This window comes from Dysidea avara, chromosome 2 (genome assembly GCF_963678975.1).
Source record: "Dysidea avara chromosome 2, odDysAvar1.4, whole genome shotgun sequence".
Lineage (NCBI taxonomy): Eukaryota > Metazoa > Porifera > Demospongiae > Dictyoceratida > Dysideidae > Dysidea > Dysidea avara.
In genome coordinates this window covers 34072025-34088629 of record NC_089273.1, presented here as the reverse complement: position 1 = coordinate 34088629, position 16605 = coordinate 34072025, and the positions used below count along the sequence as shown (strand labels likewise).

At 36.2% G+C, this 16605-nt stretch overlaps 1 protein-coding gene across 1 annotated transcript in view; it reads left to right on the top strand.

The window, feature by feature from the left end:
- Positions 1-16605, top strand: part of LOC136247129 (hemicentin-1-like) — a 198533-nt gene that overhangs the window by 36517 nt on the left and 145411 nt on the right. Inside the window, exons 8-10 of the mRNA XM_066038753.1 lie at positions 939-1271; positions 7356-7745; positions 7794-8093. Of these exons, the coding sequence (XP_065894825.1) occupies positions 939-1271; positions 7356-7745; positions 7794-8093 (1023 nt within the window). The remainder of the gene's footprint in view (positions 1-938; positions 1272-7355; positions 7746-7793; positions 8094-16605) is intronic.

Below are 16605 nucleotides of genomic sequence, written 5' to 3'. Positions count from 1 at the left end.
TCATTCCATTAGCAGCTACTGTAACTACAAAAATGTGTAAAGAACTAAGACTCCAATCTGTAGTAAAATTAGCAGTAGGTACAAGAAATTTGTTTATTCTGTTGAGTATGCTGTATATCTCATTGCAAGCTCCATGCTTATGGTGACCCATTTTAAACTACTTAACTGGTTTAAAATTAATTGTTTTAAATGTGTCGTGATATACAGTATGTATATATGTGACTGGGCCTGAGAAAACAGTGCATGTGGGCACAAACTACATCCCATCACTCTACAGGTCATATCTCAGAATTGTAAATGTATATTTCCATTCTGTAACTTGCATCATGATGCCAACTAAATGCTTACCAAGAGCTGAAAATTGCATGCCATAGCATAATGGTACAAAAAGTTATGAGTGATGAAAGTGTGAAAAAGTAGGCAAAAATCATGTGCCCACATGCCCTATTATCGCAGGCCCGGTCACATATGTGATTATATACTTTGCAGTGGTTTGAGTTTTACATGTGTAATATATATACAAATGTTGGATGGTTTTAAGTATAACTTAATCATAATCATGCAACTATATTTTTAAACATGCTATAGTTATTGAAATTATGTATTATGTGACTGGATCTGTAAAAAGGGTCTTATAGTCTTTCAACTGCACACACCAGGAAACCTATAACATGACTTGTGAATAAGATACCAGTCTGCAATTGGGTCACATTACACCTCTATTCCAGCACTATATTATATTCTAAATCCTCTTTTAAGGTTTAGAGTAAATACATGCTGAGTTATGATTTGTCCAATGCAGAATTTTGCAAAAGCTATAACACCCCCTTTTGCAGATCCAGCCACAATAATATTATATTATACAGCTCACTATATAATTAGTTATTATAACACTATATTATAGTCCTTCATTTAATTTCACATATACATTATTGTAGGTGTTATGATCACGAGCAATCCAGCGGGTTATCCTGTTAATAATCAGCTTAACACTTATCAGTTTTCCATATTAAGTAATGTGACACTGTCATGTTTGGTGACATCAACAGAAGGGTCCATATTCACAGTAACATCTTACCAGTGGAACACTACACAATGTTATTCTAATACAGCTTTCAATAATGGTAATCCAAGTTGTTTTCCTCATGGTCAAACAACACAAAATGTGACTGGAACTGGATTAACTGCAGAAGATGCTGGTACTATCTATTGTATTGCAACAGTGAATGGGATTTCATTCAGAAGTGCTCCATTAACATTACTAATAAGAGGTGCAGTACAGTAATAATTATGCAAAACAATATTTTAGTGATGATCTATCATGAGACTTTGTGCTCTATTTTTATACTTAAGTTTAATATAGCTAATTGCACAGCTACAGTATATAGTATTGATTTGTTTCGTGAAGTATTATTATTATTACATGCATTTAGCTATATGTGACCAGATTTTATAAAACCGATCCAAATCGCACATCAGACAAAATCAAACTAATAGAAGCAGTGGATAGCTCCACTATCATACTACTAGTTTTGAGGCTAAGTTTTACTTGAGGCTGGTTTTAACAGATGTCATTTCTGGGTCAAGTGGAGAACTCAAATGGTGGTTTCTGGCCTTGTGAAGGGCCTGGTTTAGCAAGAATCAGTGGTTCACTGGTGGATGACCTGATAATGTTAGCCAGACATTTATGTATTTATTTTTATTTTTTTGGTTGTTTTTTTTTTGTTGATTTTCCTGCATATTAGCCACTGAGAAGCCAGTGCAGCCCAGTAATCTCATGATTGGATTCCAATCATGGTCTGCCTCCAGTTTTAAGTTTATCTCTTACCCACCCCACCACTCCTTCCTTTTGTGAGCACTCTTGATACTACTTCGCTCCTTCAACTGCTCAGATTTCCTGTTTTATTTGGTGGGAACTATACAAGCAGCTACAGGTAATGGAAGTGGTATGAAAGATAATAGATTGTCCTCTTGTGTTTCAAACCCATGCTTGCTATCCTTGGTAAGCTATGCTGACTTGAGTTCTAAAAAACATTGATCTCCAAACTTCTAAGGTGCGATTTGGATCGTTTTTCCAAAATCCAGTCACATAACTACAGTATGTAGGCAGGAATCTTTTACTGCATGCTTTTATTTTTCTTTCTGGTATTTCATTTTTCTCTTCACCTATTATTCTCAAACTTATTCTTAAAATTTGTGCTAAACATAAGCATAATTTTTTTTATTAGTGAGGGTTTTTACTGTTATATTAGAATTATGGTGACCACTTTATTAGAGTAAGTGATTGCTCTATTAAAGTATCTCAATCTTTTTAACTGCTTTTATGCTTACACTATTTCTGGGTTCAGTACCCTGCAGAAGAATTTTTTTGATTACGCTGCTAGCAAAACTTATAATCTTGCATCAGAGCTCATCCAATTATTCTGGAATATTGCCAAATTCTTTCCATTAGGCCATCATTATTGCATTGCTTGTTTTCTGTCACCTAGTGCAACAAAAACTGATGTGGGTGGAAGATGATTAGTAATTATTAACTATACTCTTTTATTTAAGTATATGTATATTACTGTGTCCTACTTGGGTATCTTGATCTTTATAGGTGACTATGCACTCATGCGTCCTGTTGAACAACAGTGAAAGGACTCCAACCCTTTGTGCTATGTTTATTTGCACAGTTACCTTACCACTTAGTCATCCTGTGCCTCACTCTATCATGAAAATAGTACATTCATATGATGTATAATCAAAGAATAAAAAAATGGTGTGGCTCACCTAAAACTTATTTTGGCAGTATTGGAAACAAGGAATAAAAATAATGATAACTTTACATATTTTCCCAAAATAAAGACACAAAGACACACAACACATGTGGCCCAAGAAGCCAGTGCACCACATCACGGGTATATTGACAGGAAGAAAGAAAATGCGGCCACCCAATTTTTGATTCAAAAGATTGCCATCGCTGTTCAACATACTATAGTAATACTGCATCTGTAATGGAAACGATTCCATCAATGCAGGATTGGACAGAGTTTGCCTCTCTGCCCACAGTTTGAAGTGAAGACTTTCCTTTACTTTTGTTAATTGGATACGAGCTGCCAAATTTTCATTTTTTCTTCTTTGTTTTTCTTCTTATTCTTCTTCGTCTTTTCGCACACTTTGCAAAAATTGCTATAAAACACAAATGTGTAATCCGATTGCCTTTAAATTTGGCACACATAAAGGGAGTCCAAAGGTGAATCCTCAGGGGCGTAGGGAGGGGGTTCCAAGGGGTTCAGCAAAGAAAGTAGTTACAAGCCTCTACTATCTATGGTTTCAGGAACCCCCTGTAAAATTTAGACTTCTGCAAGCAGGACCCTAACACACCATTCAGTGTGGCAGGACAAAATGAGTGAGTAATATAGTGTTATGGCACAGCACAACAATTGATAAAGCTTGCATTCATCTCTCAGGGAAAGGTAACATGAGCCCTCTTTAAAATGATCGATATACCCTAATAGAGCAGTCAGCTATATACTCTAATAGAGCAGTCAGATATACCCTAATAGAACATGCATACAAATATCCATATCCATAATTATGAAGTTTTTCATACATTCTAACATTATTGCAAAACTGAGCATGATCTTATACTGCTGTAGCTTTGGTGTGCAGTGTTTAAAAATATAGAACTCCATGCATTAATTTATCACTTGTGTTATGCAAATATGAATTCATGCTATGAATATTTGAATAGTTATAATGTTTTGATTGTAAGTCATGACATTTGTATTAGTGGATTTATGGTTCCTATACCAGTGAGATAACTATCACTTACATATTACTAAATGTGTCTGTGTTATGCTGTCTGTTTCCACTAGGTTGCTTATCTAATACTAACTTCATCCCAGGGGCACTTATATGCATTATAATTAATGTACTTTTTGCATAAAATAATTATAGCAATTTGCTTAGTTAGACCATCAGAGGCTGGGGGCTGTGCCCCCTACTTCTGGTAACCCAATACTGCTGTTGGAACCCCCTTCAAAAAATACTCGCTACGCCCCTAAATCCTACTATCAAATTTCGTGCAAATCTGATGAATGGTTCAGGATTTATGTGAATGATTTGTTGTCGTGCCCTTGGTCATGCCTATAGGGTAAACCACTTCATGGAATGAGTTGAAAATCAGTTTGTGGATAGATCAACCATTATAGGAGTGCCTTTTGATGGTTTAAAAGTAATCAAAATAAAGATCACAGAGAGATATGACTTGAAACTGAAGGTGTATAACAATTGCACGATCGAGATTAATGAATAAAACAACAATAATTTTCATGTCTACCAGGCAAACTGCTTAAGCAGTGAGCTGAAATTTAGTAGCTATGTAACTGGAATATTCATCGTAGAAAGTCCTTGCAGTAGACTGAGTAGTACAGAAGAATCGGATTACAAACCACTGAGTTATGATCCGAAAGCCAACTTCGAAGCCAACTCCGTGTAGCAAATGCAAGATTGAGATACTCTAATAGAACAGTTACTCTGATAGAGCATTCAGCTAGGTTATGACTTACATGTACTCTATTATAGAATTCTATTACATTGTATGTTATTCAGTAGGGAGTTCAGTTACAAACAGTTAATCTTATAGACAGTTCAGCTAGAAGCAAATCACCCTGTAGAGAGTTCAGCTACAAACTATTGTGTATAGAGATCCAGAACATTACAAGTCACACTGAAGTGAGTTCAACTATAACCAAATCTGCACCCTGTAGAGAGTTCAGCTAGATACAAGTCACCCTGTAGAGAGTATGGGCGGATCCAGGAGCTTGCAAGGGGAGGGCCACAAATAGGCTGAGTTGTAGGTGGTTGGGGAGAGCCAGATTCTCTTGTTAGGTGCTGCATTTTTGAAGCAGCTAATAATCACCTCTTAGTAGTGTCTCACTGTTGATTTTGCCATTTTGACCTTTGCAGATGGTTGTGAGGTCTTAAAAGCTGTTTAGAAGCTGTCTCCAGAGAGTCATGCATGACTACCATTCTTCTTATCATGGAGCATAATCGTACAGTACATGTTTAGCTATATAATAACCTAATACAAGTAATATGTTCTTCTGAGTCAGCAACGTTATGTGACTGTCTTGCTATTCCATCCATTGGTAGGCAATCTGTATAGCTGCAGCTAGGAAAAGCTGACATATTCTAACATGGGTACACTGCTTTCATTTGTATGTGTAGGTAGGAGTGGTCTAGCTACGTAAGAATAGCATATTCTATATAACAAACAATAGCCAGTTGAACAATATTAATTTTAGTGAAAAAGGAAAAAAAACTGAGCTTCCGCTAGTCCACTAGTCCAGTCCAGTGATTGTATACAACCAGCAGCTACAGTACATGTATCTTTAAACTGTAAATTTAGGTGTGCACAATTGTGTTGAGTTTTCACAGGACCAGTCACATGTAGTAATAGCTGTAGGTATAGATAACCGCCCTTGTTTCCATGTTGTTGTTTTTTCTATGATTCCACCTCAAACACAAAATTTCTAATTTTTACTTGCTAAAGCATGTATCACAGAGTTTAAATTTATGTACTACCAAAACATTCCATAAACCATCCTTATCTATCATTCTTGGGTTTAAGGAATACAAACATGTGGTCAGAGCAATCCAAAGGGTAGGCTAGGTTCAGCATGACTAAGCCCATAATTTAATGTGCCTCCATGCAGTACAACTCAATGCTTTCAATAAATTTCTCCATTTTTTAATTCGTTGTTTATTGAAGTTTTCTGCTGACTGACTAACTGACTAACTGACTGACTGACTGACTGACTGACTGACTGACTGACTGACTGACTGACTGACTGACTGACTGACTGACTGACTGACTGACTGACTGATTGATTGACTGACTGACTGACTGACTGACTGACTAACTGACTGACTGACTGACTGAGTTGCTACAATATGCCTTTAGACAAGCATACTTCAATGTATTGGTACAGACTTGATTTTATCATTGTTAGATGTTATTTCAGTTGCATTTTGACATACAGCCATGCATACAATAATGACCTTACTTTTGCCTTCTTACTGTCCCATATCTTGTTAATGATAGAGCAGGGTGTTTATTTGTGGTAGAGGGTGTTGGTTTCCCTGTGCTGACTTTCATAATATGTGACTGGATCTAGGAAAACCAGTCTTATTGCATGTGTCAGCAGATTTGGTTTTTCACCAAAAACACAAAGCTATATAAATAAACTATCAAATTTCACAATCAAAATCAGCTGGATGTGAGTGTTCTGCTTTTGCTGGCTGCTTTTCTCAAACGCAGTGGCGATCCAGACATGTGGTGTGGGGCCTTAATGGAGCTCTGGTCAGCCTGGGGATGACTGCATGTGGCTGTACAGCTCTGTGGTATTGAGTAAAGGCCAGTGCTGTGGATTTCCTTTCATTTAAGATAATTTTGATACCTGAATGGCCCATAACTTGGCCTATTTCATCCCTACATGCTCTTCTTCAATTTTTTGAACAGCCTCTTGTCCTCCGCTCCCACCTCATTTAGAGCTAGCCTGATACAGCCAACCTTGATTCAGAAGCTATCTAAAATGGTGGGAAACTTGTCTTCTGGCTCTTGAACAGTGGATGCTCTGGAAGGTTAGGAACTGGTGTAAAACATGCGAAATTTTGGTACACATAGCTTAAACTATTAGCGAGCTACAACACACTGAAATTATACTGAAAACCAGCATTTCTCTATATTTTAAAATAGGCAATAATTCCGGTTTCCCAGACTGAGTCACACAATATTATGATCAGGATCATTCATATTTCAGTAGCATCGATAACAGAGGCATTCTCCTGAAGTTCTTTGTTTGTATCCAAAATAACGAAACTGAACACAAAGCATATAATAACCACTTCACCTTTCAGGTTGTTGACATTAGTTTTATAAGGTCTCTGCTACCATTATTTCTTTGATGTGATATGTGTGGTTTCACAATTATAATTATGTTACAAAAAGTAACAATCAACTACATCAAGCTGTAAAATATAAAGCAATGTAGAAAATTTTGGGTGCTAATGATAATGACTTCTTTTTTACATTTTTGTAGTTAGTGTAAACTGCATGTATTTTACATGGGACAATAGATGATAGCTATTGACAAGGCTTTTCAACCAACCCGTTTGACTAAGCTACACATGTATGAATACCAAATTGCCATAGAATAGATTTTAAGGTGTTTTATTACATACTTCATAAGATCTAATAGTAAACTTATGTTACACAAAATTTTATTTTAGACCATATTATTGGTTTAAAGCTCTCGATAGCAAGTTTTGATATGTTTCAACAATACTTTTATAATATTGTGTTGTAGGAATTGCCATTACTGGAGGAGCACAGAGTACTGGTAGTAATGAGATCACCTCTAACAACAGGATTGTTGATTATTCATTTATTAGCCCTATAAGTGGTTTGGGTCTATTGTTCCGTTGTGTAACTGGATTGGGACCTAGTGGTGGTGAGAACAATGCTGATTTGGGTAGATTATATTTCAGTAATTCGGTAATTACAAATGGAGAATGCACTGGTAGACGAGTAATTCAAGCACGTGGAGGAACACTTAGTAATCTTGTTGGAGTGATAAGTGTACACTATTGTGAAGGATTAACTAATGGAGCTGCAGAAGGTGTTTACACTTGTACTATTAGGAACAGTAGTATGATGGAGGAGAGTATTAGGGTGGGAGTGTATAGTAGAAGAAGAAGTGAGTCAATATTGATACAGTTATTGTATTTATTGTCAATACACACAGCTGCTCCAGTTGTTACCACTACAATATCCAGTGTTGCTGGTGTTATTGGTGCACCACTAACATTATCATGTATATCAGAAGGTTCTCCACCAGACACATTCATCTGGATGAAGGATGGTGTAACAATCACAACCTCTATTAATATCACTACAATTAGTCAAACTAGCACTGCTTCAATCTATCGTAGTAACTACATGATCAATAGTTTTAGTACAAATAATATTGGAACATACACATGTAGTGTAAAGAATCCTATTGGAAATGATAGTCATAACATCATGGTGGTTTCTAGTACTTTAAGTAAGTGTTAATGTATGTATTTATGTATGTATGTATATATAGTGTTACTGTGATTAGTATAGGTATGTATAGGTAATTATGAATGCATGTACTGAAAAGTTGGTTAGCAGGTATGCTCATCTAAATGCATAGTCAGTTTATTTCAGCTTAATTTTGGAATGTGGTAAGGAGAGGGTGAAAGAGATGTAACAGTGTGATTGTCTGTGCAGCTAAAGTAATACCGATATTTCATTTCTGATCCCAAGTGTGTTTTCTGCTTTGATAATTATTTAAACCAAATCAGCCAAGCTGTAAAAAAAGAGTGCGACCCTCAAAAAGGATATGTTGAAAAAGATGTGAAATCCAAGGTGGCGGCCAAAAAATGGCTGTGATGGTAGGTTAATGGCAAACATTTTAATTATGACAATCCAGGTGAATTTGTGTTGCCTCCTCCACTAGGATTTGACACCAAATTCAACTGAATTGTAGTAATTAAATTTTTTTCATTAACCTACCATCACAGCAATTTCTTGGCCGCCACCTTAGACTTCACATCATTTTTCACCTTGGCTTTTTGGGGACCAAACGCTGTTTTTACAGCTTGGCTGTTTTGGTTGAGATATCACTTCTTTTTATATTGTAAGCCACAAAGCTGGCCATTTGGCTTTGATGCTTCCTTTAAACTTTTTTATTTCTTTACTGCAGGAATTGTGGAACAAAGGAAGTAATTGTGCGTATAGCTTTTGTCTGATGAAATATTTGTATAAATGATGATTATCCCATACTGTAGTTAATAAGGTGACTTCTTACATAACTGAACTGTAGCTGAAACTCTCATTGTTTTTAGCTGGACTCTTTTCAGGGTGATTTGTTCCTAGCTGAACTCTCTACAGGATGATTTGCTTCTAGCTGAACTCTCTACAGGGTGATTTGTTTGCAGCTGAACTCTCTACATGGAAATTTCTTTGTAGCTGAACTCTCTACAAGGTGACTTCTTCTAGCTGATCTCTGTACAGGGTGACTTATTTCTAACTGAACTCTCTCCAGGGTGATCTGTTTGTAGCTGAACTCTCTACAGGGTGATTTACTTGCAGCTGAACTCTTTATATGATGATTTCTTTGTAGCTGAACTCTCTACAAGGTAACTTCTTCTAGCTGATCTCTCTACAGGATGACTTGTTTGTAGCTTAACTGTCTGTAGGGTGATTTGTTTGTACCTGAACTCTCTGCAAGGTGATCCTTCTAGCTGATCTCTCTACAGGATGACTTTTTCTAGTTGAACTCTCTATAGGATGATCTGTTCATAGCTGAACTCTCTACAGGGTGATTTGTTTGCAGCTGAACTCTCTACATGGTGGTTTCTTTGTAACTGAACTCTTTATAATGTGATATCTTGTAGCTGATCTCTCTACTGAATGACTTGTTTCTAGCCGATCTCTCTATAGAGTTATAATGTTCTCTATAGAGTTACAACATGTTTGTATAGCTGAACTTTTTACAGAGTGGTTTTTTTGATTGGATGCTTGACTCTCCAGTTACATGGTGACTTGTTTTTACTACAGAGTGACTTTTTTGTAGCTGAACTCTCTACAGAGTGACTTACTTGGAGCTGAACATTGTATAAAATATCTTGTTTGTACATGTAGCTGATCTAGATTAACTCTATACTGTGTAGCTTTTATGTAGCTGAACCCTCTATGCGGTGTCTTGTTTGTAGCTGAATTCTCTACAGAGTGACTTGTTGTAGCTGAACTCTCTACAGGGTGACTTGTTTATAGCTGAATTCTCTTCAGTGTGACTTATAATGTTCTGAATGTCTACAGCAAGATATTTGTAGCTGAACTCTCTACATGGTGACTTGCTTGTAGCTGAATTGTCTATAACGTTACCTTTTTGTAGCTTAACTCCCTACAGAATAACTTGCAATGTAATATATTTCTATATATAAATGGAGTAAGTTATAAATGTAGCTGAATGTTCTATTACAGTGACTGTTCTATTAGAGCATCTTGATCTCGTAAATGCTACACATAGTTGGCTTTCGAATCATAACTCAGTAGGTCTTAATCCGATTCTTCTGTGCTAATTCAAGGACTTTCTATGATAATTATTCCAGTTACACACCGATTTCAGCTCATTTCTCTTAGTGGTTTGCCTGGTAGGCATGAAAACTGATAGTTTTTTATTCATAAAAATCAATTGCGTAATTGTGGCACAGGTTGGGTTTTGTGGCATATCTCGATGGCTTTAACTGGATTCCTTTCAAACTACAATAAATGCATTCCTACGATAGTTACTCCATCTATATAGCAATTTTCAGCTCATTCCTTTAAGCAGTTCTTTTTTGTTCTCTTGTACGAGACGGCATTCACTTTCCATTCTCTCACTGCAGTCTACCATCAATGCCCTCCGGTATTCTTTTTTTGGCAATACACCATTTATATGGAACAATATTCCTTGACATTTTATCATCATCCCATCAAATCATACTGCTTTTCGTCATGCTGTAAAGCACTACTTTTTTGATTCTGTGTAATATGTTAGTTTGTCTTGTGTGTGCATGTGTTGTGTTTTCTTGCTTTTTGTATATGTTCTCTGTGCAGTTATTATTCTTTTTTTGTATGTTATAGCAACTTATATGTATACATATGTGTGTAATATTTTGGGGAAGCACCCTCGTGCAGGCCTAGCCTTTTGGTGCCAACCCTTCCTATTTGGATGAATTAGATAATAAATAAATAAATAAGTTTACCCTGTGAGTGTGACAAACCTTCGACCTTATTTTACGCAAATAATTCGTATACCTACCAATCTTGGTACTGAGAATCGCCGTAATGAGCCCTTTACGTGTGCCAAATTTCAGGCCGATTGGAGTACGCATTTGTGTTTTATGGCGGATTTTGCAAAGTGTGCAAAAAGAAGTAGAAGAAAAAATCCAGAAAAAAATCCCAAACTTTGGCCGCTCTTGTCTCGGAATTAAATGGCTGGAGCGATTTTCTTCAAATTTGGAATGTGGACTCCCCTACCTAGCTGGCACATCTGTAGCAACTTTGATTTCATTCAGATAAGGAATCACGGAGTGCCACCCCCTCCTATTTGGATGAATTAGATAATAAATAAATAAATAAAATACAAAGTTGTGCAAATTGCGTTTTCTTTCTTCCTGTGAGAATTGCTTGGGAATCTGTCGAATCTTGGTCTTTTAGATCAGCACCACTCTACAACACGGTTACAAAGGTTTTGAGGATTGATGGTGCTGACTTTTGTTGGCAACCAAATAGAAAGCTACCATCAAATTGAAATCCATTGACATTGGTAATTTCTGTATAATAACTTTACAATCTTTGCAAACAGAAAAGTGTCACTCTCACAATCATTACATGTAGTCTGCTGTGTCATTTGTTACATGCCTTATTCAAACTCTTATTTTCCCATCACTTTGCTCTTGGGCTTGTGGAAATATTTCTTTGCAACTTTCTCCTGTAGATGAGTTCTATTAATTTCCTTCCGCACACCAAGGTTATGAAGACGTTCTTCATACAACACATGGAAAGCTGAAAATTTGAAACAAAACATACCTTTTTCTACATAGGTTTCAATGTGAGTAAGTAATGCTACAAAAGTTCATGCCTTCATTTGCTCTTCTTCAAAAGATTGCCTATATTCTTTACTTTGTTGACTCTTTTGCTGGATTAGCTAGTGTTGATTTCGTATTGTTGTTAGGTACTCTAAGTGGTATTTAGCTTCAAGTGCAACAAGATCACCACCTTTGATTCTGGCCATGAACTCTAGTTCTGTGGCTATCTTTCTAACAGATTTGTCAGCTTCAAATGTTCTAAATTTATGCAGATTTCCATCAGATCGCTGACAAAAAAAACAAGCAATTACTTTTATCGTTGTTTATTCCTCACTATTAGCTGCAATTCCTGGTTCTCTTTTTCTCTTTCTGATTGTTATATCCAATTTATCTTTATTAAACTTAATGTGACAAGATTTGTGCCGTGCAGTTTGTTTTGTATACGTTCACCAGCTGTAATGCATTCCTCAAAATAAAGTGGTACCGGCAATACATCTAGAGCTCTGAAACAGTTAACATTGCCTAAAAAATGAGGTGTATGCTTCTGATTTGTCTGTATTTCCTTTTGTATTGAGGGGACATCTTAATAGCTCTGTTGCATTCTTCTGGCAGATAAAATACGTGTAGGGAGATCAGCTCAACACATATCACCCTGTAGAAAGATCCGGTAGAAACAAGTCACTCTGTAGAGAAATTAGCTAGAAACAATTCACCCTGTAGACATCAGCTGAAAACAAAATTAATCATTCTGTAGAGTGATCAGCTAGAAATAAGTTACCCTGTAGACAGTTCAGCTGGAAACAAGTCATCCATAGAAAGATCAGCTAAAAACAAACCACCTAGAGAGAGTTCAGCTACATTTTATAGAGTGATTCAACTAGAAATAAGCAAGCCTGTAGAGAGTCCAGCTACAAACAAACTCTTTCAGTAGAGAGATCAGCTAGAAGCGAGTTATCCTGTAAAAGGTTCAACTATATTAAAGCCACCCTGTAGAGATAGAACAGCTAGAAACAAGCATAGCCTTGTAAAGAGATAAGTTACATTTCAAATCACTCTGTAGAGATCAGGTCGAAAAAAATCACCCTGTAAAGAGATCTGGTAGAAACAAGTCACCCTGTAGAGAGTTCAGCCAGTAAAAAATCACCCCATAGAGAAATCAGCTAGAAAAAAATCACCTGTAGAAAGATCAGCTAGAAACAAGTCACCCTGTAGCGAGATTAGCTACATTTTAATCACCCTGTAGAAATATCAGCTTGAAACAAGTCACCCTATAGAAGGATCAGTTAGAAATAAGTCACCCTGTAGAGAGTTCAGCTAGAAACAATCACCCTGTAGAAAGATCAAATCACTCTGTTAAAAGATTAGTCAGAAACAAGTCACCCTGTAGAGAGATCAGATACAATGAAATCTGCACTGTGTAGCACTACCAGAGACCAATGCCATTGGATTATCCATGAACAGTAAAATAATTAGGTCTAAAACAAACATTCTAAATGAAAGAGAACAATAATTTTTTGTCAAGAACGAATAATCAAATATTCTATATTAATTTGGTGTAATACTGAAATACAGTGTATATGTGCTGTTTCTTATTATTTGTATTGAATTGTAATAATTTGATATCTAAAATCCTCAGTATGTGGCTTTTGAAATGAAGTAGAAGTGCCTGATGATGTAGCTACTGGTTAGAGGTGTACCAATAAGGATTTTTCAGTTGTATTGATATCCAATTAATCTGTACCTAAAAGAGCTGATACTGATTGTATGTGACCAGATTTTACAAAACCAATCCAAATCGCACATCAGGCAAGATTAAAGTAACACCTCCAGTGGATAGCTACAGGGGTGGATCTACGGATTTATAAAAGGGGGGGGGGGGGCTAACTGAAGGTACTGATCTCTTGGGCAGAGATGTACTTTGCACAATTCCTAGCATGTGAAGCATGCTGGAACTAAGGGAGTCTGGGGGCATGCCCCACCCTCCCAGGAACATTTTGAAAATTAGATGCTAAAATACTGCAATTTGGAGACATTTCCACATAACATGCATATTTCTGCCTGTAGATGTTTTATATACTGTCTTTAGATTATAGGTATGGCTCTCTGCAGCATTTGCTAATGGAAAGGTTTGAGTAGGTTCAGACAACCAAGCACATGATGCACCTGACCTTCTTACAATTGCACACAATAGGTGCATGCTATAGAATAATAATAATAATGTTGAAACTGAAATTTGAATGATATGATATTGAATCTGAGAGCATTTTCAATGGAAATTGTGTACCTGAATTAAGTATTGCCATCCATAATAACTACACAAGTAGATGAATCAAGCCTTTTAAACACACCAAAGCACTTCATTGTATGTATAGGTACAGGTAGATTTGGAAAAATTCCGTAACAGAACCAACTTATGCTTCCTATTAGAGTAGTTAGGCGACTGCTCTATTACAGTATCTCGATCTTGTACAATTTCCATGCTGATCTGGGTCCTTGTTGCATAACCTTTAAAACAAATCCACTGATCAGGGGTGTATGCAGGAATTTTGAAAAGGGGTTTCCACTATAGCTATAGTGACTGTTATATTAGAGTACCTGACTGCTCTATTAGAGTATCTCGATCTTTTCACCAAAATCATAATTCAGAACAATGTTATAAATGTTGCTATCATAATCGCCCCATTTCTGTGTTACCAGTCTTTTCTAAAATATTGGAAAGGGTTGTTTCTGATCAGATAATTGCTTATTTCAACAAACATGATTTGTTTTCACAAAAACAATCTGGTTTTCATTTTGGACATTCAACGCAAGATGTTCTCTTGCGCATTTCTAACTCTTTCTCTAGTGCTATTGATCATGGTGAATATGCTGGTGCCATATTTCTGGACCTGGCTAAAGCATTTGATTGTGTGGACCATTCTATTTTATTGCAGAAGTTGGCTTGTTATGGCTTTAGTGATAGTGCCCACTCATGGTTAAGGAGTTTTCTACATAATAGAATGCAGCAAGTTATTTCCCAGTGTTCAAACTAATTTTGGCAAACGGTCATTGGCCTTCAGGGGCACAGCCATCTGGAACAGATTACCACCAGCACTTTATGGTGCTAAAACTGTGTCAGAATTTAAGAAATTGTATTGCATGTTGTAACTTCGTTTTGTGTATGTATGTATGTACTGTAAGTTACTCATATCATATTTGTGTTCTCAGGGCATACACTGTAGCTGAAAAACAGCCTTTTTGGCTGGTGCTATTTTCCCTGATTAAATAAAATTTAAAAAAATATTAAAAATCATGTTAGAAACTATTATTTAACTAAGATAAAAGTTTAAAATGTGTCATGTTCCACAATAGATTTCAGATTCTGGAAACTGAAGTTTCAATTTCTCAATGCTTCAAGTAGTGTGTAAAATCCAAAGATGTTTCCTGGAACCTCTGGAAACCCCCCTCAGTATGCCCCTGCTGATAATACCTTGGAAATATTCATAAGATGGATTTAGGAGTATTATGTATTATCAGTGATCATATAGTTGTGCTAATGTGCTAAGACAAAGTTTCATTGTAATACTTCAGCCCCCAAAGCCCCCCCCCCCCCCCCCCCCCGATCTGCACCTGTCTACACTATTGTACTAGTGCTTTAGACACTCAATACCACTCAAACTACTCAAGGCTGGTTTCAACAGATGCCTTTTCTGGGTGGTGTGTAGAGCTCGAATGGTGGTTTTAGGCCTTGTGAAGGACCTGGCTTGGTAAGTTGTGTTTCCAAACACAACTTGATAGTATTTTCTTTGTTGCATGCGATGTCTGTTCTATTAGAGTATTTGACTGTTCTATTATAGAATCTCGATCTTTTTGAAATACTTTCCTGGACCTCAGTCTCACTCCAGACCTCATGCACTGTTTTCTATTTCCACTAGCTATCTGACTTATCACTAACCTTATTATCATCAGCTTCTATTTTATTGTTTTCCAATCAAGCTTCCAATAATCATACTCTTCATTATCACATTTTATTCAAAATCAGACAATGATAAGTGTTATATAATACCAACCAAATTCAATGATTGAAGCTCAGCTAAACTGCTTTGCCATGCCTTGGTGCTCGTTGGTACATGACTACATTTATGCTCAATTATGCCAGCATTATACTTTATGCATTTCATCCCCTATTATGCCAAAAATTATGCCGGCATAATCAATGCAAGCCTAATTAATACACAGGACATCAAAACGCAACTTGATAATGATGGTTTAATGCTGTAAGTACTTCCAGGTACTTACTATAATAATCATGAATAAATTACAGTCATGCATTAATATAATTTTACCTTTTTGTACTTCATAAATAGTGTTGGGGGTAACTTAATTTATGTAACGCGTTATATTACTTTTGTGTTAATGAAGTAATATAACGAAATATACTATAAAAACAGGTAGTATAACTCAAGTTACTTTACTTGCAAATGTAATGCATTATTTAAGAAATAAAGTTACTGTACTGAGTCTAATATTATGTAATATTGTTACTACAAGTAACAGAGTTACTAATCCTATTAGTAATCCACTGAGTAATGTCTATATAGTCACACCGAAATAATGAAGCCTACTTAATGATGCTTATTTACCGGCTTCTTACTTATAACTAAGACACAATCATGTCATGTGATAAGGTGGTTGTTGCACATGTGACAGCTTATGCCTGTGGACACAAAGTAATATAATATTATGTAATCTTATTATAGTTACTTTATTTTATGCGTAATATGTAGCTGTAACTAAATAGTTCAGTTACAAGTAATATGTAATGAGCTACTTTTAAAAGTAATTGCCCCAACACTGTTCATAAACACAAATACAGTGCATTTCAAATAAATGGATGAAAACAAAGTATTTGCCTTGCTCAAACTGTGGGCAGAGAACGAAACTCTGCCCAATCCTGTGTTGATGGTATCATTGCCA